The sequence below is a fragment of the Neocloeon triangulifer genome, unplaced genomic scaffold (genome assembly GCF_031216515.1).
Source record: "Neocloeon triangulifer isolate White Clay Creek 2 clone unplaced genomic scaffold, ASM3121651v1 ptg000017l, whole genome shotgun sequence".
Classification (NCBI taxonomy): domain Eukaryota; kingdom Metazoa; phylum Arthropoda; class Insecta; order Ephemeroptera; family Baetidae; genus Neocloeon; species Neocloeon triangulifer.
In genome coordinates this window covers 7,099,345-7,122,714 of record NW_026775559.1, presented here as the reverse complement: position 1 = coordinate 7,122,714, position 23,370 = coordinate 7,099,345, and the positions used below count along the sequence as shown (strand labels likewise).

General features: G+C 38.2%; 6 protein-coding genes across 9 annotated transcripts; 3 read left to right on the top strand and 3 right to left on the bottom strand.

The window, feature by feature from the left end:
* Positions 1-1,264: 1,264 nt before the first annotated feature.
* LOC132203606 (protein boule-like) lies at positions 1,265-10,034 on the bottom strand. 3 transcript variants are annotated; one of them, XM_059631490.1, is made up of 5 exons: positions 9,882-10,034; positions 6,785-7,123; positions 6,236-6,643; positions 4,248-4,538; positions 1,265-3,832 (listed from the first exon to the last, which is right to left on the bottom strand). In XM_059631490.1, exons 1-5 carry the CDS (start codon positions 9,882-9,884, stop codon positions 3,464-3,466), a joined length of 1,410 nt encoding a protein of 469 aa, XP_059487473.1. In that variant the 5' UTR covers positions 9,885-10,034; the 3' UTR covers positions 1,265-3,463. The 3 variants fall into 3 exon arrangements, with proteins under 3 accessions (XP_059487473.1, XP_059487475.1, XP_059487474.1); XM_059631492.1 differs by having other exon boundaries at positions 4,248-4,388; XM_059631491.1 differs by lacking the exon at positions 9,882-10,034 and adding an exon at positions 9,671-9,790.
* A 432-nt stretch (positions 10,035-10,466) lies between these two features.
* LOC132203609 (Parkinson disease protein 7-like) lies at positions 10,467-11,786 on the top strand. The gene is made up of 4 exons (XM_059631494.1): positions 10,467-10,659; positions 10,829-10,990; positions 11,231-11,426; positions 11,482-11,786. Exons 1-4 carry the CDS (start codon positions 10,573-10,575, stop codon positions 11,601-11,603), a joined length of 567 nt encoding a protein of 188 aa, XP_059487477.1. The 5' UTR covers positions 10,467-10,572; the 3' UTR covers positions 11,604-11,786.
* A 200-nt stretch (positions 11,787-11,986) lies between these two features.
* On the top strand, positions 11,987-13,355 carry LOC132203611 (Parkinson disease protein 7 homolog). The gene is made up of 4 exons (XM_059631496.1): positions 11,987-12,204; positions 12,361-12,522; positions 12,828-13,023; positions 13,087-13,355. Exons 1-4 carry the CDS (start codon positions 12,118-12,120, stop codon positions 13,206-13,208), a joined length of 567 nt encoding a protein of 188 aa, XP_059487479.1. The 5' UTR covers positions 11,987-12,117; the 3' UTR covers positions 13,209-13,355.
* A 189-nt stretch (positions 13,356-13,544) lies between these two features.
* LOC132203612 (uncharacterized) lies at positions 13,545-17,614 on the top strand. Of its 2 annotated transcripts, none has more exons than XM_059631498.1 (3): positions 13,545-14,016; positions 14,669-14,764; positions 16,236-17,614. In XM_059631498.1, exons 2-3 carry the CDS (start codon positions 14,675-14,677, stop codon positions 16,515-16,517), a joined length of 372 nt encoding a protein of 123 aa, XP_059487481.1. In that variant the 5' UTR covers positions 13,545-14,016; positions 14,669-14,674; the 3' UTR covers positions 16,518-17,614. The 2 variants fall into 2 exon arrangements, with proteins under 2 accessions (XP_059487481.1, XP_059487480.1); XM_059631497.1 differs by having other exon boundaries at positions 13,545-14,073; positions 16,236-17,613.
* On the bottom strand, positions 16,865-20,589 carry LOC132203608 (uncharacterized). The gene is made up of 6 exons (XM_059631493.1): positions 20,584-20,589; positions 19,582-19,630; positions 19,445-19,521; positions 19,222-19,370; positions 18,965-19,172; positions 16,865-18,903 (listed from the first exon to the last, which is right to left on the bottom strand). Exons 4-6 carry the CDS (start codon positions 19,338-19,340, stop codon positions 17,905-17,907), a joined length of 1,326 nt encoding a protein of 441 aa, XP_059487476.1. The 5' UTR covers positions 19,341-19,370; positions 19,445-19,521; positions 19,582-19,630; positions 20,584-20,589; the 3' UTR covers positions 16,865-17,904.
* A 782-nt stretch (positions 20,590-21,371) lies between these two features.
* LOC132203196 (kelch-like protein 40b) lies at positions 21,372-23,212 on the bottom strand. The gene is made up of 4 exons (XM_059630784.1): positions 23,057-23,212; positions 22,835-22,983; positions 22,578-22,785; positions 21,372-22,516 (listed from the first exon to the last, which is right to left on the bottom strand). The coding sequence occupies exons 1-4, from the start codon at positions 23,156-23,158 to the stop codon at positions 21,566-21,568; spliced, it is 1,410 nt and encodes a 469-aa protein (XP_059486767.1). The 5' UTR covers positions 23,159-23,212; the 3' UTR covers positions 21,372-21,565.
* Between the last annotated feature and the right edge of the window lie 158 nt (positions 23,213-23,370).

Here is a 23,370-nt window from a genome sequence, read left to right as displayed (position 1 = left end):
TTAAACTTATCTTTTCTGTCGTTAGGCTTAAAATGAATCTTTGTATGATTTTTTTCTCTCGGGCCGGTGGAGGACGAGACTCCACGCGCGTCCAGCTCTCGATTCAATTGATTTTCCCTTACGTCGCCTTTCTTAATACACAATCTCTTTAATTTTACACGTTTAAATATAGATATATATGTCATATAATATATATATTAGGCCAATGCTTATTACAGAAGTGGTAATAGAACAGCAGTTGGTTCGTGTCTCGCGGTGCAGCAGTTCCTTCACTTCTTCATAATATAATAATTGCTTCGCACTCGCGAGTTCATACGAAAGGGACAGCAGAGTACGGACACAACCTCTTTGCTTTGCTTAGTTAGTCTGCGTGTAAAATTTAATACGTCTCTATATTGAGCTCACTGAAAATACAGCTTCTTTCATAGCTTTTTTGCGTTGAACCGATTTTTGTTTTTATTTTTGTCGCCGTTTTGCTGCAAGGAGTTAAAATCGTCTGATATGAACGTGATTATTGCAGAAGTGCTGGGGCGTATAATATAATTATATTGACTGAGTGAGACAAAAACGCAATAGGCACAAAATCATGTATTTTTTTTATATCACGAATGCTTTCTTTCCACCAACACATCCGTGGACTTTGTGCCAAAAGGGGAACCGACGAGGGAAAGACTTTGTTGCGCACCTCCGTTTGCAGGGAAATATGAGGCAATTTTCAGTTAATTCCTCAACATTTGTGGACGAGGCTGATTCTTCAGTTTAATTCGGATTAGACGCGACCGAAAGTGGCAGCAATGATACAACCCTGGTCGATATAACGAAATTAGGACAAAAGGAGAGAGGGACGAAACAGCGCTTCAAGTCTTTTGAGGTTTCGAGAGAACGATCATACCCTTGAATGGTTTTGCTATTACGTTAATAAAGTAATTGATTCTCGTTCTTTTCGTTTTATTATTTTTTTATCTCTACATGCATCATTCAGCAGAGTGTAAATATTTCGTCATTTCGTGTCCGTTTACGGTTGCAGTCTTTTGACATTGCTTTTGTTGTTTAATTAGCTATTTCTTATAAGCTGAACTCCAACGAATTCAATATGTATGTCATTATTTATCCCGTTTGATAGCATCGAGTGTTTTTGTTTATTTTTAATTGTTTTAAACTTTCTTAGTTAGTCCTGCACGAATCTACGTTGAGTGTGTGTTTATGTATTTATGTGTATACCTCTTAAACAATAGCAATAATAATTACGCTCTTACAATATATACTTTTTCTTTCTTTCACTTATCATCTTAACAGGTCGGCTACAACTACATAACCTTTGTATAATTATATACTTTCGCCGTAATCCTACGTGATATAATATAGTTTTTCTTGCTAACTTAATCCTACAGTGTGTGTGTTTCTTTGTTTTCTATTTTTTACATTCACGCGCGCGACAGTTGCTTTTCTCGTCACAACAGTTTCTGCATTTTATCTCTTTCCGTAGAATTCGAGGCGAGTGCTCACGGAGTTTGATCACAATGCCCGCCTCGCCTGATTTCTTCACATTCATTCGCATCCCCTTGCAGTACAATAACATTTTAAGAGTCTCACACAAACAGAGTACTAGTATTGCTTATACGCGAATTGATGATGATGAACTTACAACTTAACGATGTAGGAAAAATGAATTATTTCTCGCTTTTACATTATATTATACGTGTGAGTGTGTGTATTATTTTCTCTATTACTCGTTCTCTTTCTCGTCTTGTTGTAGTTTTGCTTTTTAAAACTGTCTTTAATCAAACGGGTTTTTGCCATGAGCAATGCAATAAGTGTGTTTTCTCAAGTGTTATTTTTTTCCTTTTAGTTTTCTTCAGTAAGGCACACGTTAAAATATTTATAATATATCATGTCTGTTTTTTTTCCACAACATATTTTCATAATTCGTTTTCAACCATCAGCTCTTTTCATAATATTCGCGTATTACATGAACATTTTTATTACATTACGATAAAATCACAACCTTCATTAATTAAACAAGAATCGTCAAACAAGTAGTCTCGATGGAAACGGCTGATGAAGTTAAATTCTTTGCTTTCGATTTCGGTTTGCAGCCTTTGTTTCGCGCCGGATAACAATCAACTGGTAAGGCGACTTCTTCATTTTAATATAATTCTTTCTCATTTTGCTTGTTTTGTTATTTTTACCAACCAAAAGACAGAGTCAACGTAAAAAGAAGCAAAAGCTGAAGACTAGGGATCGACATTTCACTCTGCGGAAAAATGTCGGAACAGATTTCAGTTGGTTTTTACGATGAGTGCGATTCGATGAGTATGAGGCGCGCTTTCAATAAATTACAATAATTACAACATTAAATAAAGAGCAACAACTAGAGTATGCGTGTAGATATAATATAATATATATTATGTATGTATAAACGATAAACCTGAGTCGATAGTCGCATCCTAGGTTGTGTAACGATCGCGTTTAGAATTTTACCTCATTTCCGTGCAGCACAACTACGAGTAAGACCGAAAGCGGAGATACAGAACTTTTGAAGCAAAATTATAAGCGAATACAGAAAAAATCTAATCACATTGACAATTTGGAATTTTATCCCTAATTTATCTGGGCTGGTTTAAAACCATCTTCAATATTTTCACGTCGTGCGACACAAGACGTATCAAACTAATATCCCATTTTCATCGCATTTCTTTTTAAAAAAAAAGAGGTAACACGTACGTAATCTAACCAATTCACAAGAAAATCGTTACGCCGACATTATATATAACTAACAACGGATCCGCGAGATACAACAAAGAGCGTGGGCCAGTTTCAGGTGAAATCAGGATGATTGGAAGAGTGATGAGGGAGCTGGTCCGCGGGGCACTCGCTGTTTTAATTTTTGAGAGGTTCATTTTGCATTTTCTCATCAACAAGCAACAAATGGTCCCTGTTTCGGTCTGAACACATCATTACGTAAAAGAAGCTCAGAGGTGGGCGACAAGCATAAAGAATTGGCCCGTCTGGTGCTGCCTCTCCCTCCGCCGACCGCTCCGTTTTTGTGTCTTTATCTATCACAACTGGCCCAACTAAGGTAAAATGAAACGTACACATAAATTGAAAATTACTACATTCGCACAACCACGTGGTTCAACAACATAATATTATTAATTCCGGATGGAGTCGCGAAGTCGATGAATGCATTTCAACGAATATTATGTGTGTGTGTTTATGGCAGGGGTCCGTTGGCCGAAGTGGCTAACACACAACTTAAAATCATCATTACAACGAGACAACAACTTAAGTACAAACAATCAATGACCGATTAGTCCAGGCGCGCAGTTAAGTACGTGCAAATAGCTGTGTAATGGAAACGAGACTGCCAACAGTATAGTAGTAGTGTGTGTAGCGGGTCTTGGGGTCAAGTTAACAATCAACGAGATCAACTTAAGTACTTGTCGTGTCAGACTGAGCAGCTCTAGGGGCTGATTTCGAGCGACTGCATCATCGCCGTCACTTGGCCCTCCCTGGCCTCAGGCTCGCTCTTGTGCTGGCCGTTCACGTTGTTGTTGATTGTGCGGCCTGCGTCGCCGGCTGGACCGATGCGGCCGCGGCCTCTGAAGCCGCCGCCTCGACGGCCACCTCTGTAGCCTCGCGGCGAGTAGTAGCCCCGCTCCTGCTTGGTGACGCTGCCGCAGGTCGACGAGGGCGTCGTGGCCCTCGAGGGGAAGTTAGGCGGCGGGGTCACAGGGCTCCACGGAGGCATCATTGTGCAAAGGGGCACCATCATCGGCGCCGGCGAGTCCATTGCCTGCAGCAGCTGCTGTTGGTCAACATCCAAGGAGACCTAGAAACCAGGGCAAGCCAAATTGTGTTATTAAAACACATTTTCAAGCAGTGAAAAATGGGCTTATCGCCGTTGAAAATTTTGAATCAGGATGAACCCGTTTTCTGCTTCATGAACATTTTAATGCCAAATTATCAAGTGATTTTTACATTATGTAAAATTGATTAAAGTTGCTTGCAAAAATTAAATTAGGCGAAAAGGTAACAAATTAGACACAGCTTTGACCAAATTTATGCTTTCATAATCGTAAACAAATTAACCATCGATAAATGAAATCGTCTTCAAAATTGCAGGCTTAAGAATTGAGCGATTAAAATGGAAAAATTTCAGATTCTTTTTGCTTGCGATTCCTTGCCCATATACATCAATTTTATTTGAAAAATTCTGCAATGAAATTGCATTGAAAGTCACTCACCTGATTATCTTTGGTAAAGGCTGCGTTGTCTCCAGGGTAGTCATAGTCGTGCTGCTGGTAAGGGTCTGCGGCTCCGTTGGTGGCAAACGGCACTAGGGCGATGTTGTAGGCCGGGTAGGCAAAGACGGTCGGCGGCTGCTGCTGCTGGAGCGGAGAGGATAGGTGATGATGGGAGGCGGGAGAGTCGGCGGCGGTCGCCACGGAATCTAGTGCTACCAGAGGAGGAGGGTGCAAGAGCAGGGCGGAAGAAGCGGAGGAGTTGGATTCAGTGCACAAGACAGCCTGCTGCGGCTGCAAGAGAACCAGCGGGTCAATCGGGGGCCCCAGACGCAAAGGAACAGACACCAAAACCAGAAGAGAGAGGAATACGAGATAGAAGGAGAGTAACTAACCCGCAACTATTAACGCGCGTCGCTCCGTCTTTTAAAATCGGGCGTTTCAGCAACGCGAGCGTGAAAAAAAATGGCAAGACACAGGCTCTAAAAGTTGACAAGAGTTCTCACAACGGGGCACACGAGTCAAGTCACAACCCACGCATACGTCAGGGTGTCAAGTTCGATGAGCGGAGGAAATTGGATGACTGGGTGGATGAATTTGTGTTTCTTTTCAGTAGTAATTTTTTCTCCAAATTACCATCGAGCACGTATTGTTTTTGCTACGTCCAGAGAGAAAGAGATAGAGTGACCGATTGGGGGGTGACAGTGGTGAGTGGAAACAGAGGGGTTGGTTGTTTGTTAGAACGAGTGTTTCGCTTTCGGCTGCGGCGGCGGTGCGAGGGGGAGGCAGCACTGCGTGGCATGCAGAGAGCCGGCGGCCGCGTCGACGGGTCAGTACATCCTGTCGATCAGGACGTACTGCACGGGTTGTGGGAGGTATGCGACCTGCGAGTCGGCGGCGGCGCTGGCACCGGCGGCGTTGGCGGCCGTGGCGAAACCGTTACTCGACTGTGGCTGCTGTGACAACTACCACATTCGACAACGACAACAGACAGAGAGAGAAAAACACAATCAGTTAAATTTCAAATCTCAGGTCGTAATGGCGATTAGAAGGGAAACAGGGACAGACTAACCCACTACTAATGGCATTGGGATTTGTGGCTTTCAAGAGGAAACAATTTTTAAATACAAGATTGCTAAATTTAATTATCCACCCTCGAAATGTTTTTTTTTTTTTAAAGCGATATGAATATCCTCGAATATTAAGTTGCAAGCCATACATTTATTGTTTCTAAAATAAATTTTAAATTGATTTTAGGTTATACAAATATTTTAATCAATAATGCAGAGTCAGCATTGAAAAACGAATCCTTCTTACAAAGATAACTACTAAATTTGTGGAAAATAGTGGAAATGTTATCTCTCCAATTTTTTCTTATCATGAGTTCTTAAGTGTCCGGGGAAAAGGTCAATAGCTTCACTTTTATTACACGATGCTTATAATTTATATTAAACACCTGATTGTGAACATCACTTAAGTTTTATAATTAGGATCAAATCACAATCAATAAAAAAAAGGAATATTTATTTTTCTAGATAATAAAATTGAGTCAAAATTAAGCCACAAATCCCAAAAAGCAATATCTGTACAAGGATTTTCCTGCTTGTCAGTAAATGGGAAGTCACACAGACTGGCACATTGTGTGAGTAGCACAAGGCCGACACAATAAGAGGACTGCACAGGACAGACAGGATAAATACATCTAATCGCTTAAACTCAACTACTTGGGTGTTTGCATCAATCAGTAGACACTGCCGCAAGCTTGTGTGGTAACATTTTAATTGAATACTAGTTTAAAAAGTTTTATTAAGGAAAACGTACCCTTAAATTTTTTGGATAGAGATTTAAAGAACTTTAAATAACTGAATATATAAATTTTTTTTAGACCTGCAGTTGTTTAAAAAAGATTTTATAACAAGTGCGTGTGGCAAAATCTAAGATTGGCATGTAAATTTCGTGTCCAAGCGATAAAGACAAAATGAAGAGCTCACCTGCATGTTTTGGTAGTACTGCTGCGGCGTTGCGTAGACGGCCTGTGCGGCTGCTGCCGGGTACATGTAGTTGTAGAAGGATGCCTGAGCTGCGGCCGTGGCCGCTGCGTTTGACGCCGCGCCCGCCTGGGACTGGGTTTGTTGCTGTTGTTGTTGTTGTTGCTGCTGTTGTTGTTGCTGTTGCTGCTGCTGGACATAGGTTGCCGCCGCAGCGGCATTGTACGCCTCAAGCTGCTGCTGCTGCGCAAGTGCCATGGCAGCCGCAGGGTTGTAGTAGCTCATGCCGTTGCTCTGGAAGGTGAACGGGTAGCCAGTGGGCGTGAAGTAAACGGAGCCGTTTGGGATGCTTGGCGAGGCTGTGTCGAAAGAGCGGGGAAAGGGTGCTTGGAAAGTCATGTTGACGTCAAACTGAAAAAGAGGGTCTCAGGGTCAGCAAAGGGGGTCTTGAATTTAGGTGGATCAAAAACTTGAAATTCTTTAAATTATTAGTTTTTTTTAAAAATAATTACAAAAGTTAGGTTTTAATTAATAAAATATTGACTTTCTTACTTTCTTAATGGCTGGGGCGATGTTGAGCTTCCTTGACTTGAGGTAGACCTCTGTGTGCCGGAGCAAGTTTCGCGCCTGCTCCTCATTCTCGAACGTGACAAAGCCGTAGCCCTTGGAGACGCCGGCCCTGTCCTGGATGATCTTGATCGAGGTGACCTCACCGTAGCTGGAGAAGAGCTCCTTCATCTCGGCCTCAGTTGTTTCCCCGGACAGGCCGCCCACGAAGACGCGGTTCGGAATCCTGGTGCCGTACTTGGGCGCGTTGTTGTTTGAGGCCATGCACGAGGAAGGCGATGATGAGGTAGTCGAAGTCTCGACCGTACTGTTCGGCGTCGAAGTCTGCAAGCAGAAAAAAGCACTCAATTACTACAATGTGACTGACAAATATTTATTTTTTTCTTTTTCAATTTCTCCTGCTTGCAAAGAGAAGTGTGAGAGCCTCCTGGGCTCGGCATTATTTATTCAAACGCAGGCGGCAGGAATTATGATAATTGGGCGGGTAGTGGATTCTAAGTTCATATTACATAACAAACGCACTTCCTAATTTGCCCAATTGTGGCATTTTTTGTTTGTTTATTTTTAATTTTCTTCCTACGAGATTTATAAATTTTCGAAACGTCTAGGATTTTTATACAAAAATCTTTTGTACATCTGTTTTTTGGCAAAATAATTTTGAATAGAACTAATGAATTTATTCAATTTAAGTTAATTCAAAATAAATAATTTTTCCAATTGAAGTTCAAAAATAAGATGTGTATTTATTTAATAAATTTAATTTGTTTCAGGTTTTTATCAAGTTCTTCCGTACGACGAAATTTGATAATAAAAAAAAGATCTAAACTAAGTAAGTTGAAGGTGAAATGAGACTAGCTAAATTTGTGGCGAGTAAAAGCTTAGCAACACAAATTTTTGGCCTCATGTTTCAAATCTACCTCCACGCGGGTGCCACTTTTTGTCCAGTCCACTACCGCGCGCGACTTGTGATTGTGAGTTGAAGATGACTCGGCACAAAGGTTCAAATTCACGCAACAAGTTTCATTATTATTTCAGCTTCTCCTGCTGCTTAATTTTTTACTTCTCTGCGAGTCGGTGTTCGCTCATTATTACGCAATCACGGCGGCGTTTTCGGCTTTTTGCTCGTCATTTGCTGCACAAGAGACAGCTAGAAAATAATGAAATACAACGTCGGGGAGAAGAGAATCTGCATGCGCCGCGTGCGCGAGGAAGAACTAATTTTAGCGCGTCCCAACTGCAACGCCGAAGGTTCATCGAGCGATGGAAAGGGCAAACGGCACTTTAATGCTTTTTGACTTGCAATATTTGACAATTGAAGTTGTCAGTAAAAATAAAAACACCATGCAAAATATTACCTTCCAATCAAAGATAATAACATGATTTCGAAATTATTAATAAATTTACTCAAAAATGAAAGAACGCAAAAGAAATATATGTAAATGCATAATTGTGAGCGCTTTGAAGCCATTCTGTTTAAAAAAGATTTTCATACGTGGAATGATTAAAATGAGAAATGAATTCAACAGAAAATAAGACAAGAAGTATTGCTACATAATTTTTAAATTTCATTCAACAGTTAAATTAATAGTCTTTGTAAGATTTTGATACAAATATGGAGAGAATTGTATGAACATGGTGTATGATATTTATTCCAAAAAATTTAGGATCCAAATTCAAAATTAAATGCAGGAGTATTAATTGTAATATTTTCAGCAAACAATTTATTAAAAAAATTGGCGCGGAGAGAATTTGAAACTAGACTGATTTGCACACTCCACTAATCGCCGTTCTGAAGAGATAACGACCCATCGGCGGTCGCTGCTCACGGGCGATTAATTTGAGCTAATTGACCGTTAATTAATTGGAAAAAAACATCCGCAGCAGAAGCGGCAATTCAAGAACTGAGGCAATTGGTCTACATCCGGCTTTTGCCCAAATGGACAATGGTAAACACGGGCAGAGTTAGTATGGCATTAATTTGTCTAAATTTAGCTCGGGATCTGCTCTCGTCTGCCATGTCGCGTCGTTTTCACCTGCGCCGAGCTATTAATGAAGACGTCCTAAACTAGCAGAAATGGCACAAAATTTAATTTCAAATAATTATCTGACGATTTTACTGCATTAAATTTAATAAATCGTATTGTTTAAACATAAATTAATATTTTTCACGAAAATTTCAGAATACTTAATACTTTTTTGAGAATTAGTAATGATGTTTGATTTGTTGCTTTTGTAAAAATTTAATTTTAAAATAAGAAATAGCAATAGATTTGGTATGTATTCAAAAAATTTGAAAAAATAATGTGCATTTTATGAAAAATAAAAAATAAATTCAAACCAGTTTGAGGAAATTCAAGTTTGAAGTGAGACCGATTAGCCGAGGTAATTTGGAGCAGCTGATGAGGCCAATTTCATATTTATGCAGGATTATTATTACAGACTCGGAGAGTCGAGAGAGATCTGCCGGCGCACATAACAGTAATAAAAGTGCAATGCCGCATCCGTTTTTACTGCCAGGATCGCACGTATCGAGTTGCATCCAGGAAATGGTGCCGTAGGTGAATAAAGTACACAACGTACGGCTTGCATAGCCGCAGGCTTGTTTTGCCCTAAATTCCAGTGGTGCGCGCGTCTTGCACAAAATTCCCGATCGCTGCATTCGGAAGTTTCAGAACTTTTTTCAAAACGGACGAATTTTGAATTTCTAATCGAACGAGCCGATTTGAGCCCCCGGGGACAGCGACGTCGTCTCGCACGGGGGTTTGGCCTCGGGGGTTAATTGCGAGAGATGACCGCGAGTGCAGCTAGTGCGCACCGAATGCACCAGAGATACGAATTTTTGCACGGGACCGTCCGACTTTCGGGCCAAACCTGAAAAGGCCGTTAGAAATTCGGCCGTCGCTGAGAATGCTTCGCGTCGGCGGCCGAGATTGCAGCCGAGGGTCCGCTGGAGCACCGACGGTGCATGTGTGCGAGTGCACGGCAAAGGGGGACACACTGGCTGCGAGGCACCATTTCGTCTCGGCGCTCAAATTTGCCTTCTATGACATAAACTGGGCGGTTAACCACCCGGATTACGTACCATTTTTGTTCAGGCGCGTCTGAAGAGTCGCAAACGCCTGCTTTCCGGATAATTTCACTGAGATTTAAGTGTAAAATTATCGACAGATGCTTCTCCGACTCCTGCCCCTGCCACTAATCTAAAACAACATGGCGCGCAACTAAATCAGTGGCTGCTCAATTCGTGCCCAGCTGCTCATCAAAAATTACCAATTTAACCATTGTAGACTGATTTCAACACTAAAATGTTGATCGAAACTATTCGAGAATTTTTAAATTATTTTTTAAGCGCGCTTATACTGACCTGGAAGGAGACAAACGTGCAAATTTAGTTAAATTCGCTCAGCTGGGTCATATTTTGAATTTTCCCGCCACAAATTGAAATTCTCGATTTTGAGCATTAAAATCACAGAAAACAATATTTTTTTAATTCTAAGCGAGGGGATTTCGTAAATATTAGTATTTTGATCATAAAAACTGACAAATATTCATAAAAAATCAACGTTTGTTGCATTACTGTGTTCGCCAGTGACGTCAGCATAATTCAATGAAACTGATGATGGCGCCGCCTACCGTTCCTCGGTTGTCACTAAAGTGCAATGTTGATCTTTCAACCTGCACGCCCCCTTTTGTTCTTGTCTTGCATTAGCTGTAGCAGACACCGGCTTGCAAAAGTAATTTCTGTCCAAATCACAGGTCAAAATCAATCAAAAATGACAAAGACGGCTATTGTCCTGCTGGCCGAAGGTGCTGAAGAGATGGAATTTGTTACTCCAGTGGACGTCCTCAGACGAGCAGGCGTATGACATGTTCGATATGCATTTCTTTAAATACATAATCAAAGCAGCGCTGCTCTTCCTTTTTTCGTGCATGATATATTTAATTATTTATGTAGTCGTTGAATGCTTCTCGATAAACGATCAGCAATATAAATTTGAGGTGTTATCATACTAATAGTTTTCATGACAGGTTCATGTGACGGTCGCCGGCATTGCAGGAAGCGCCCCTGTCAAGTGCAGCAGGGACATTTCTGTGGTCCCGGACGAAGCCCTTGAGAGTGCTGTCGCCAAAGGACCTTTTGATGCTGTGATCTTGCCTGGTGGTCTGAAAGGCTCACAGAATCTAGCTGAGGTACATAAATATGCTAAAAATTTACGTATTTTGCTGGAAACTTTTGCATCAAAATTTATCTTTAAATTTATGATATTTATACATAATACTCATATCCAACCTTCTTTCACAAAAGATAATCAATAAGTATTTAAATTAAAAATTCATAATTATCAATACACAGTTATATCTATCTATTTTTTTAAAACGTTTAATTGAATTTAGATTATTTTAAAATATTAAATTTTTTTGTGATTCTAGTCTGCAGCAGTTGGTGCTTTGGTCAAGCAGCAGGAGGCAGAAGGTCGAATTGTGGCAGCTATTTGTGCTGCTCCAACTGCACTGAAGCAACACGGCGTTGGCAAAGGCAAGAAAGTCACTTCCTACCCCTCAACTCAGGCCGAAATGGAGAAAGGCGGTGACTATACCTACCTGCAAGACCGAGTTGTTGTTGATGGTAAGCAATTTCTTTGCATCGGAAAATTTGCACTGACAATATTTCTTAACGACAGGAAACTTGATTACTAGTCGTGGTCCCGGCACTGCATTGGAATTTGCTTTGGCTATCACCGAGGCCTTGGTTGGTAAAGAGCAGGCGGACAGTTTGGCTAACGGAATGCTTCTGAAGCAATAAGCTATAATTGTGAGAGGCTAACTAAGGTAATTTTTGTTATGGGATGTTATAATTCTCACAAATTGTCATATAATTCTGCAATCGGAAAAATATGTCTTAAGAATCTCTATAAATTCCCAATTTTTATTAATGCAGCTATGAGAAAATTGAGATTCAAAATGGAACGACAATGTTAAAAAATGTTTGTCATGACAAATTACGAACTGAATAAATTTGTTGGTGATTTTTCCCAGTTTAGAAATTCTTGCATTTTTTATTTTAATTTTAATATTATGGAAAACACTTAATTATTTGGTGTAAACATAAAAATGGTTAAATTCCAAAGCTAAAAAACAATTTTTTATACATTGCAGCATATCAACGTAATGCAAAATTTGAAGTGGAAAAAATTTGTAGTTATTTGTCTCAAATTTTTACTCCCCCATTGTTTGTTATATATGAAGTCCTTTTTCCTTTTATCTTATCTCCACAGTAGCACACACAGGCTAATGCTTTGTATCAAAATCTTAAAAAAATGACAAAAACTGCAATTGTCCTGCTGATCGAAGATGCTGAAGAGATGGAAGTGGTCACACCGGTGGACATCCTCAGGCGGGCAGGTGTAAGTACATCAGCATTATTGCTTTCTTTCCAACCGAAACACGCAGTGCTAGTGCTAGGGTGCCTTTTTTACACTTACCTAACGGCACTAAACAGCACTTGAAATCATTCTTTCGATTTATTGATGTAAAAATTTGAGGTATTCTTCATTTGGCAGGTCAAAGTGACAATCGCCGGCATTGCAGGGAGCTCGCCTGTCAGATGCAGCAGGGATATTTATATAGTTCCTGACGAATCCCTTGAGAGCGCCGTCACCAAAGGCCCTTATGATGCTGTTATCTTGCCTGGTGGCCGGATAGGCTCAAAGAATCTAGCAGATGTAAAAATAACTCTTAAACTATTTAATTTTGCAATTTAGGGTAATTTTTATCATTATTATTATTTTTTTTTAATTCAAAACGCAATATAATTAATATATTCAATAAAAAAAAATTTATCTAATTCCAAGAGGATAAAAAATTTCTACTTTTTTTAATTAGAGTAGAGAGGGGTCGAACTGTTAATTCTAAAACCATGCAAATTAATTGAGGATAAAAGATAGCACAGTCATGTGTTTTGAATTTAAATTTTTTTGTTAGTCTGAGAATTTGATCTTTTCTGTAAATTCAAGTAAATCGTTTTCAGTCGGAAGCTGTTGGTGCTTTGGTGAGGCAGCAGGAGGCGGAAGGTAGAATTTTAGCAACAATCTGCGCTGCAGCGACCGCCCTAAAAAAACACGGCGTTGGCAAAGGCAAGAGGGTCACCACATTCCCGACCTCTCAGGCTGCAATGGAGAAAGACGGTGATTACATCTACTCACAAGACAGAGTTGTCGTCGATGGTTAGCCCTTTATTCTTTACATCAAATTGGCCTTGTCATACCGACAATTTCCTCTCATGACAGGCAACCTGATCACCAGTCGCGGGCCTGGAACCGCGTTGGAATTTGCTTTGGCTATCACCGAGGCCTTGGTAGGAAAAGAACAGATGGACGCCTTGGCCGATAATATTCTTTTCAAAAAGTAATTCTGAAATGTGCAGAAATATGTAAGGAGCCCATGTATGGAGTGTGGAGCCTTATGCATATTGCATACAGATTTTCCAGGTCAATTTTCTTTTTTAATAAAATTTGACCGAGAAGAATACATAATAATAATAAATCACCCTGAATAATATATCCCTTTAAATATTTTGCATGTTGAATTCTATTGCAATAACACAATATTTTAAAAATTTCCATAATTTTCAATCTGTTAAAAAAATATATATAATATAGGCTCTGATTATGGACTCACTTGAGAGCTCAAAGAAAAATTGTGTTCTCCTCTATATGCAGAGCGTGAAAGTAAACAAAAATTAGTAATGTTTAGTCATCTATGTTGTTCATAATTTTGCTCCAGTCGCTATGCATGATGTCCGAGCAAGAAAAAAACGGATGTTGAGTATATACTCACTGGAAAGAACGTCTTGAGAGTGTTTACATATAATACCATTAACGCCTGCCACAGAAGGCTAGATGACCATTCATTAATGCTCTGCATGAGCTACAAAGTGTGCATAGAGATTTTCCCCGCGTTTGATGACAAATCGCGGAGAGAGTTGCGGGCAGACGGAGTTAGTGAGCAGGAGCCGGCGACGTGAATGAGCGAGTGAGTTAACGGTGCCCCAGCAGACGCGAATGCATCACATAGGTGATGTAGGCCACGGGGCGCTCACCGGCCAGCCAGTCCAAGTCCGACGACCGCTGCGGAAGCATCTTCTCCGTCTTGCGTAACGAATATCGCGATATATTCGAGGAGCATGAAACCAACGTGCCTTTCGCTTTGACCAAAAAGTAAGGAACAAGAGGAAATTAAGAAAAATTCATTTACGCTTCTCGGAAAAATAATAGGTAATTACACAGCATCTTCTTAATTTTGGCAAAATTTGTTTCAAAACGTATGAACTTATTTATTTTAAAATATTTAAAATCTAAAGTAAGAATCTTTATGAATTTTATATCCAAAGTATGATTTGTGAAAAAAAATCAATATAAATCATTTTTATTATGCTTACAAAAATTGTATTATTTTTAAACAAATAGAAATCAATTTATTGCTTATAATTGATTAATTTGTTTCTTTTTTACCCTTTTCTTTAAATCAATGCCAATAAAGTACAGCTATATCCTTTTTGCTTGCAATTTAACGCTTCAGAAGATGACGATCACCACCTTTGTCTAATAAACTTACTTACTGTTCAATCGGTTACATACACGTCTGTTACTCCTTTGTGCATATACCAAGGGACTGTTTAACGCGTGCTAATTTCATCTTATAACAAATCTTCTCTTCCATCCGCAGTTCTTTGTTTAAACAAAATTCCATTATCTGACCCTTATTTTTTGCCATGCTTGCGGTAACTGATCACTCGCGCGAAAATTTCTATCAATCGTCAAGACCTGTTCCACTCATTTTACGATTTTATTTTGCTTTCCGCATATTTAGATAAACATGGCACCTGCTGTAAGCGATTTGACTGCCAGAGTTATGCGGGGCGCGTTTACTCTTCTGTGCTGTGTCGCGATCTGCTATTCGTTAGAGGTAAGGTCCTAATCATCTTAACAGCACCATACATTCTTTATTTTCATATATGCTTCCGACTGTTTCCTTGTTTTCTCATGAGCGCGTGCAATTTCCATGCGATTATCTCTGCACGCTCAACTGTATATTTTAAATTACTCGACCATCAAAAATTTGTGGAGAGAGTCAACGCACTAATTAAATCTAAACTCGAATGTTCTATAAAACATAAATTATTCTCTTAAATAATTAATTGAGTATATTAAGTATTAGATATTAAATCATTTAATATTTTCTTAAAACTTAAAATTTTTAAATAGCAATTGTCCTTGTGATATTTATAAAAGATAAAATTGATCAAATTTATATCTGATGTCGGTTATTAATTGTTATTAAATTCCTTGCCCATTTTAAGCAAAATTATATGCAGTTTTGATCTAATTGATATTATATCTTAATCAGGCGTCGTCCATCCGCACCTGAAAGAATTCATGCCAACTTTTTACTAGTTCAAGGTGCATACCACCTTTAGTCAACCCACTGACCACGCATAATTTATTATATTGTGATAATTTGCATTGTGTGGAATTCATGACACTGAGCACGCGAGCAAGGGACCATCTGCGCTCTCTGTTCTTTTTCCCGGTTAACTGTTTCGCTCTGCCGTGGTCTCTCCGCATGCCAAAAATATCAACGCGCGCTCAATTAACCCAAAAAGTCGCGGCAGCAGTTGATACGCACTTGATCGGCCGTGTTGGGATTTTCAGCTCCAGTTTGTTCATTTGCACGCCTGCACGCTGCATTCCCACGAGAAAATGACTTGTTTTTCTGCTGCTAACAAGATCTGAATAGTGCGATAATCGAAGAAAAGGTTACGCGCGATTCAATTACAACATGCGGCTAATTTTTTTTTTAACGAGAAAAAAATGCATTTCAAAATAGAGTTAAAAATTAGGTTTTTCAATTGAAGGCGCGACTTTTTTTATTAAATAAATTTTAGTTAAATAACAAATGAAATTTATTGCTTTGACGGCAATACCACAAAGTAATTTCACTGATAGCATTATTGACTTGAATTTATTGAAAGAAAGAAAGACAAATTAACACATGATGGATTTTTGAGAATCAGATTAAAATTTAAGAAATTATAAAAATCAAATTATTATTTTTTAATTCAGACAAAACTGTACTTATTTATTGAATTATATTTTTTCAAAAAATGATAACAAAAAAGTTTCTTTACTTTCAAATAACAAATTATTGGAATCATTCTTTTATTTATCTTATATCAGTTACAAAATTTAAATTATTTTTTCTTTCATAATTCAAAGTTGTATTCCTCAATTAAGTAAATAAAAATTTATATATAAATTAACAAAGGACCCATTCTTCCTGCCTTCAATACTACTCCGGCTGACATTTCTTTTTTAAATTTTATCTGCTTTAAAATGCGTATCATTTAGAGTTTATATAGTTTATATTATATGTGCAGGTCTCGAGCGAAGAAGATGAGGAGCGAAAAAAGCGGCCTTCCTCGGCTTTGCTCGCCACCGCCAAGGAGACGTCGATTGCCAACTTTGTGCGACTGGTGGCAATGCGGCTCGTCTTCAGCCTCGCCTATCAGGTCGGCCTCGGTGAATGGGCTTCAGGACTTTTCAACGGAGCCCTGGTGCCGCCGGGCTCTGACTACGACGATTACGGCGACTACAAGGACGAAGGCGGCGATGATTATGACGACGACGAGGATTACGGAGCCGCCTTTGACTTCAAATAGTGTAAAAGGTGCGTGTGTAAAGTCAAAGTTAAAATTTTCGCGATTTCCTGAATCCGCGAAAAAAAGTGATTATGTTACCCATTGCGTTTAATTAACGCCTGCATACAAACACCAAAAAGTGTCATTTAATTTATTGAAATGTATTTATTTAAATAAAATATATAAATTTATATTGAAAGCTAACTCTCGAGGTGGCAGATTTAATTTATCCGATTTTCATGAATTTATAATGCCTTCTTTTTAAGAGTGCTCTTTGCCTTCAGCCGCGGCTACGACTTATGAGTCATCTGCATTTGCCAGTATAATTCAATAATGGATCCGTTGACTCCAAAGAAATTGCAACAATGTTGATTTTAAAATATAATTTATTTCCAGAAATTGTCCAACATGTACAAAAATTTCTGTTTGTTTCTATTAGCTGTAATTAAACAGCTAAATTTCAAATTGAATATTATTTTATTATCTCCGTTTAGCGAAATTTGAAATACACGCTTTAATTTTAAGTGTGTTACTATGCATTACTATGTGCAAAGACAAAGAACCAGAAGAAAAGCTGGATTATTTTATTTTACATCGTTTCCTCTGAGGAGCTATTCAAAATGCAATACCCTCAAGCTCTGGTGTCTCTTATTAAAAGCAGCTCTAGGCAGATTGGTGAAATGCGAATCATTAAACTGTTCTGTAGATAGTAGTTTTCAAAGTGTTTAATTTATATCTTTTTATGTGGAATACACGAAAGCTGGCTTTTATCTATTTTACATTCCAACCAAAAAGGATCATCGTCTCTGCATGATTATTTATTGAAATTTGAATTCCTTCTAAATTACAAACATATAACAAGTAAAAAAAGCTCCATGATGGGGCACGGATTTTGGCTCTCTGGTCATTTTCGAGTAAAAGCGAAATAAAGGCCATAAAGCCACGGCATGGCGATGCCAGCGGCATGATGGCTAGTTTGCCTGACCTGCGTATGCTTCTTGCCACGCTTTGTCATGCATAAATGCCAGCACCGGAATAAATATTATCCGAAATTTAATAAATATTTGTATATGAATTCCAAATCTAATCTAATATAATTCTTTTTCTCAACATATATAAGTTTAATAAACAAAATATAATAGTAAATATTTCTTAATCTTTTGAAGCAAAATTAGATTTTTATTTTTGACGCTTACCTCAATGAGTATTAATAAAAAAGCAAAGAACGCTGCTATATAAAAAGCACTCATCAGCAAGTTGTGTGTCGTGTTTGTGATGTAAAGGGTAAAAAAAATTGAATTTGAACTGAAAATTTTGGTTAAAATATTCAGACTCGTTATTAACAAGGTCCGCTGTAACATTTCATTTTTTTTTAATTGCATGTGACGTGTCAGGAGTGTCAGGTTACTTAAGTTGAATTGCTTTTCAACTCTATAAGAATTGCTGACAAGTGACTCATTTCTTGTGACATTGGCCCTGTGATTTTTGCAGAGAAACTTTCGTACGAAAACAAATCCCCAGGCTGGACGTTGGACAGGTTAATTTCAAGTTCGCAAGTGGTCCCCACGGCCAATTCGTGCTGCCCTCTCACAATGGTGTTATAATTGCCCATTGAGCGATGGACCCTTGAGGATCTTGGCAGGTTAATCAAAACCTTTACACGCAAATCTAATGCGTACTGACATCCAGCTATCATTTTTACTGGAGGGTCAAATCGAACTGTTCTTTCAAGATTGCTAGAACCGGGGGGCAGAAATGTAAACTCTGCGCTTTCTGATTGTGCGACAAACGGTCCCAGCTGGAAGTTGCATAGATTATTTGAATACAACCCAAATGCGAAATGGTATGTTTGCATTGGTGGTTCGAGGAAAAAACTTGAGTCTTGCACAATCACACCGGTAACGAAAATTTCATTCACGTTAGAAAGATTAGAGCGCAATAAAAGATTTAAAGTATGCATGTTGTTAGGAGGAATATTAATATGTATTGAACGTGGTCGGATTTGGCCTGTGATTGACGCGAAAGACACTTCCATTGCGGTAACTGGACATCGCGATTTTCTACTTTTACTTAGGTGAGTTGGGTAGAAATCAATTTTCCCCGTTTTAATGGCTAACAGAATGTTGAGTTTTTCGTCACTGGTCAGCTCGTCGTTAGTTGCAGTGCAAATCGCGACAAAATCATTTTCGGTCATTGTTAGAAATCTGATTAATGGAAGGAACTCGTTTATCTTTGACCTAGTGGTACCTTTTCCTCTGAATGAGCTACCCCATTTTAGCAGAGCCTGGAATAGGCCAATTTCATTCACACTCAACTTTTCCCTACTGAGGATCGTTTTAACAGTTTCTGATGAGCATTCCAACCAACCTGCAGACGATAATACTTCCACTGTTTGTTCTTGAATAATCTAAAATTAATAATAAAAAAAAATTATTTCACATGCAAGGTAGACAGTTCCAAACTAATACCTTCCAACATTTATCCAACCCTGCAGTAACACCCAGAGAATGGTGCATTTTTAGTATTTGAAGAACGTTAGTCGCGTCCAGTTTTTTCTGCAATATATCTGATGCAACTCTAAAAAGTTTACTTATCTGCCACTTGTGTGCAAAGCGAAAAATCTCGATAGTCAGGTTGATGCTATTCTCAAAATAGATTTTGTTTCCATACAGAAACCTAGAGCAAAAACTGATTAAAATGCTAAATTTGCTAACCAAAAGCGTACCTCATAGCCTTATCAAACGCATCGGCAGAAATGCTATCGATGGCGATTTCATCGTCTGCACCTTTTGTGGATTCTGCAAAATCACCGCAGAGCATTCGCTCAAACACAGGACTGCTCATTATGAGAATCAGTTTGTGGCAACGGAATCGCTGAAAAGTACAACTGTGAATATATAATTCCAAAAAAATTGCAATATATTTTTAAAAACAAATGCCTTAATTACCCTTTTCTCGACTTTAATAGTGCAATCATAGAAACTTCCCGTCTCAAACAAACATAGGAAATCGGTATCTCGGTCCCCTGAGCGAGAGAATTCACTTGCCATGTTAAATTTAGCGATTTTAACTAGATTTGCCTCACTCCAGTTTATTTTGTTGATCGCAATCCGCAATGCCCTATCTTTGTCCTGCTGGAATGTAAATTTTATCAATATTGATGACTTTTAAAGACAAGGCGATGGATAATATGTAAAGGTATTAAATTTAACTTTCAACTATAATAATGAAGAATTGCGCTTTCCCAAAAGCATTTAATAAAATTGGGTTCCACTATATATTTTGCATATTTTTAAATAAATAATAAATATTTCCGGTAAAAAGAAGCAACATATTCACAAGATGGCCTTTAAAAAATTTGTGCATGCAGATTTTTTACAATATCTAAGGCATACAAGGTCATTGAAATTATTTAAATTAGAAAAAATGCTCCCAATTTTTTCTGATTTCAAAAATTCTGCATCTCCTAAATTTTTCAAGAATCTGACTGATATTCTTTATTTTTGACGTCAAATGCGGTCTTTCACTTTGAAAAAGTGCGTAGTCTTATAGTATGCTATAAGCCAAATATAAAATTTATGCGATTATATCTAGAACCGTGTAAAAAGTGATTACTAACGTTACCCATATTGCGTTTCAATGAAGAAAAAAAAATTTAAAAGCCTAAAACTCAATTTTTCACATAAAAAAAAACTATTCTTTATTTTATAGAAACATTTCTATTTAAACGATTAACATTATAAATATAGTCTTCTAGCTTATTTACATACTAATAATAATTAATTTAAATTAAAATTAAATAATTATTGCATGGCCAAAAAAACTGGATAAAATCCAAAAACGGGCCCTTCACTTCATACACGGCAAACACCTTCCGCCGGTAAAGGAGCAAAAAATAATGCCCGTGAAAATGCAGCTCCTGTACACTGACCTTTTATTTTTTTAAAAAAGTGACCACGGCGTGACCGACTTTGACGCGAGAGCGCGAATTACTACGGGGCCAACGTTGCGAAGCGACGACAGCAATTACCCCCGTGCTCTGCAACCGGACGCGAGAACAAAATTCGGACGCGAGGCGTTTTCTTACCGCGTCGTCAAACCGTGGAATGACACGCCACCCGCCTTAAAAGACTGTACCGCGGCACAGTTTCCAGCGCTGTGCAAGGCGTATCTGTGGCTAAAACTTGATCCGTAGCCCCCCTGCCCAATGGCTCTAGCGGCCGGTGCGCTCTTCTTCGAAGGTGTTATTGAGCTTGGTGTGACTCGATAATAGACTTCAGGTCTAATGGTTGGCGGAGCCATGTTACCGCAGAGCGTACCCCATGGCCGCCATGTTGGTGCTCATATTTATTAATCTCAAATAATCACTCCATATTAATCCCTCAATGGGCTTCTTATTACTGAAGCCTCTGCCCGAGCCTTATGTACCTCCCCTAATTCGTACCGTCCTTCCTGCTTCAACCCTTGCGCCCTAGTCTAGAGATCTCTAGATGTCCAAGAAATAAAACTACTAGAGTTTGCCTTGTCGGGGGCCAGGAAGAGACTGATTAGATATGAATTATTACTCACATGCAAAAAGAGAGATATAAAACAAATGAAATACAGAGCATTAAATAAATAAAAAAGCGGGAATGAATTACAATGTTGAACGGAAGAAAAATATTTATGAATTATTTATTTGGTTGGTTTCTATTGTGTCACAATTTATAAAATTTTGTAATTATTTTATGTCAATTCTAAGAATTTCATAATTATATTATTTCAAAAATTTAAAAATATATATACAAAATAAGGAATATAAAAAAAATTTGTACAACTGGAAATAATAAAAAAATAGTAATACCTCAATTTTATTTGTTTATTTTAAGACAAAAATATGAGTAAAGGTAGTATAACAATGCACATATGACGTATTGAAATAATTAGCATTAATTGATTATCAAGGAATACCATTAATACCAATGAAATTTATGTTGAAAATAATTTAAAAAAATTCAGACAAATTTTTATAATTTAGTCCACTAATATAAGATGTTTGTATTTTACAATTATATTGTGCAAGGTTAAAGTCAAGTTGAATTGCTTTTTAACTCAATAATAAGTGATGACATGTGATATATATTTTCTCGTTGCATTCCTGTGATTTTTGCAGATAAAAATTCATTGGAACACTGTTCTAATGCCCTAGGTTCAATTTCAAGTTCACAAGTGGCAACAAAATGAGGATGCATATTAGAAGAGAAATAACCCTTCGCACGCAAATCTAATGCGTACTGACATCCAACTCTCATTTTTACCGGCGGGTCAAATCGAACTGTTCTTTCAAGATTGCTAGAATAAGCGGGCAAAAATTTAAACTCTGCAGATTGCACGGTGGCGTCTTCCGAGTCTTCAAGCTGCATCAAGTTGTATCTGCTTCCAGCATTTGACAAGCACCAATATGCGAAATAGTATGTTTGCGTAGGTGAATGTGAATTAGCAAACATACTTAAGTCTTGCATAACCACACCGGTAATGAAAATTTCATTCACGCTGAAAAGATGTGAGCGCAATGAAAGTTTTACAGTATGACGGGTGTTAGGAGGAGTATTAATATGTATTGAACGTGGTCGGATTTGGCCTGTGATTGACGCGAAAGACACTTCCATTGCGGTAACTGGACATCGCGATTTTCTACTTTTACTTAGGTGAGTTGGGTAGAAATCAATTTTCCCCGTTTTAATGGCTAACAGAATGTTGAGTTTTTCGTCACTGGTCAGCTCGTCGTTAGTTGCAGTGCAAATCGCGACAAAATCATTTTCGGTCATTGTTAGAAATCTGATTAATGGAAGGAACTCGTTTATCTTTGACCTAGTGGTACCTTTTCCTCTGAATGAGCTACCCCATTTTAGCAGAGCCTGGAATAGGCCAATTTCATTCACACTCAACTTTTCCCTACTGAGGATCGTTTTAACAGTTTCTGATGAGCATTCCAACCAACCTGCAGACGATAATACTTCCACTGTTTGTTCTTGAATAATCTAAAATTAATAAAAAAAAAAAATTATTTCACATGCAAGGTAGACAGTTCCAAACTAATACCTTCCAACATTTATCCAACCCTGCAGTAACACCCAGAGAATGGTGCATTTTTAGTATTTGAAGAACGTTAGTCGCGTCCAGTTTTTTCTGCAATATATCTGATGCAACTCTAAAAAGTTTACTTATCTGCCACTTGTGTGCAAAGCGAAAAATCTCGATAGTCAGGTTGATGCTATTCTCAAAATAGATTTTGTTTCCATACAGAAACCTAGAGCAAAAACTGATTAAAATGCTAAATTTGCTAACCAAAAGCGTACCTCATAGCCTTATCAAACGCATCGGCAGAAATGCTATCGATGGCGATTTCATCGTCTGCACCTTTTGTGGATTCTGCAAAATCACCGCAGAGCATTCGCTCAAACACAGGACTGCTCATTATGAGAATTATTTTGTGGCAACGGAATCGCTGAAAAGTACAAGTATGAATATATAATTTCAAAAAATTGCAATATATTTTTAAAAACAAATGCCTTAATTACCCTTTTCTCAACTTTAATAGAGCAATCATAGAAACTTCCCGTCTCAAACAAACATAGGAAATCGGTATCTCGGTCCCCTGAGCGAGAGAATTTACTTGCCATGTTAAATGTAGCGAATTCAGTGCTTCGAATCGCTGTAGATTTTTGCAGAATGCAATCCAATGACTTATCTTGCACCGCCGGATGGCCTTCAATTTTATCAATATTGAAGATAAGGCGATGGTACGCAATGGATTATAAAATTTAATCTAAATTAATCTTTAAATAAAGAATTGCGCATCCTCAAATAAGTTTATAATATGGTTAAATTATAT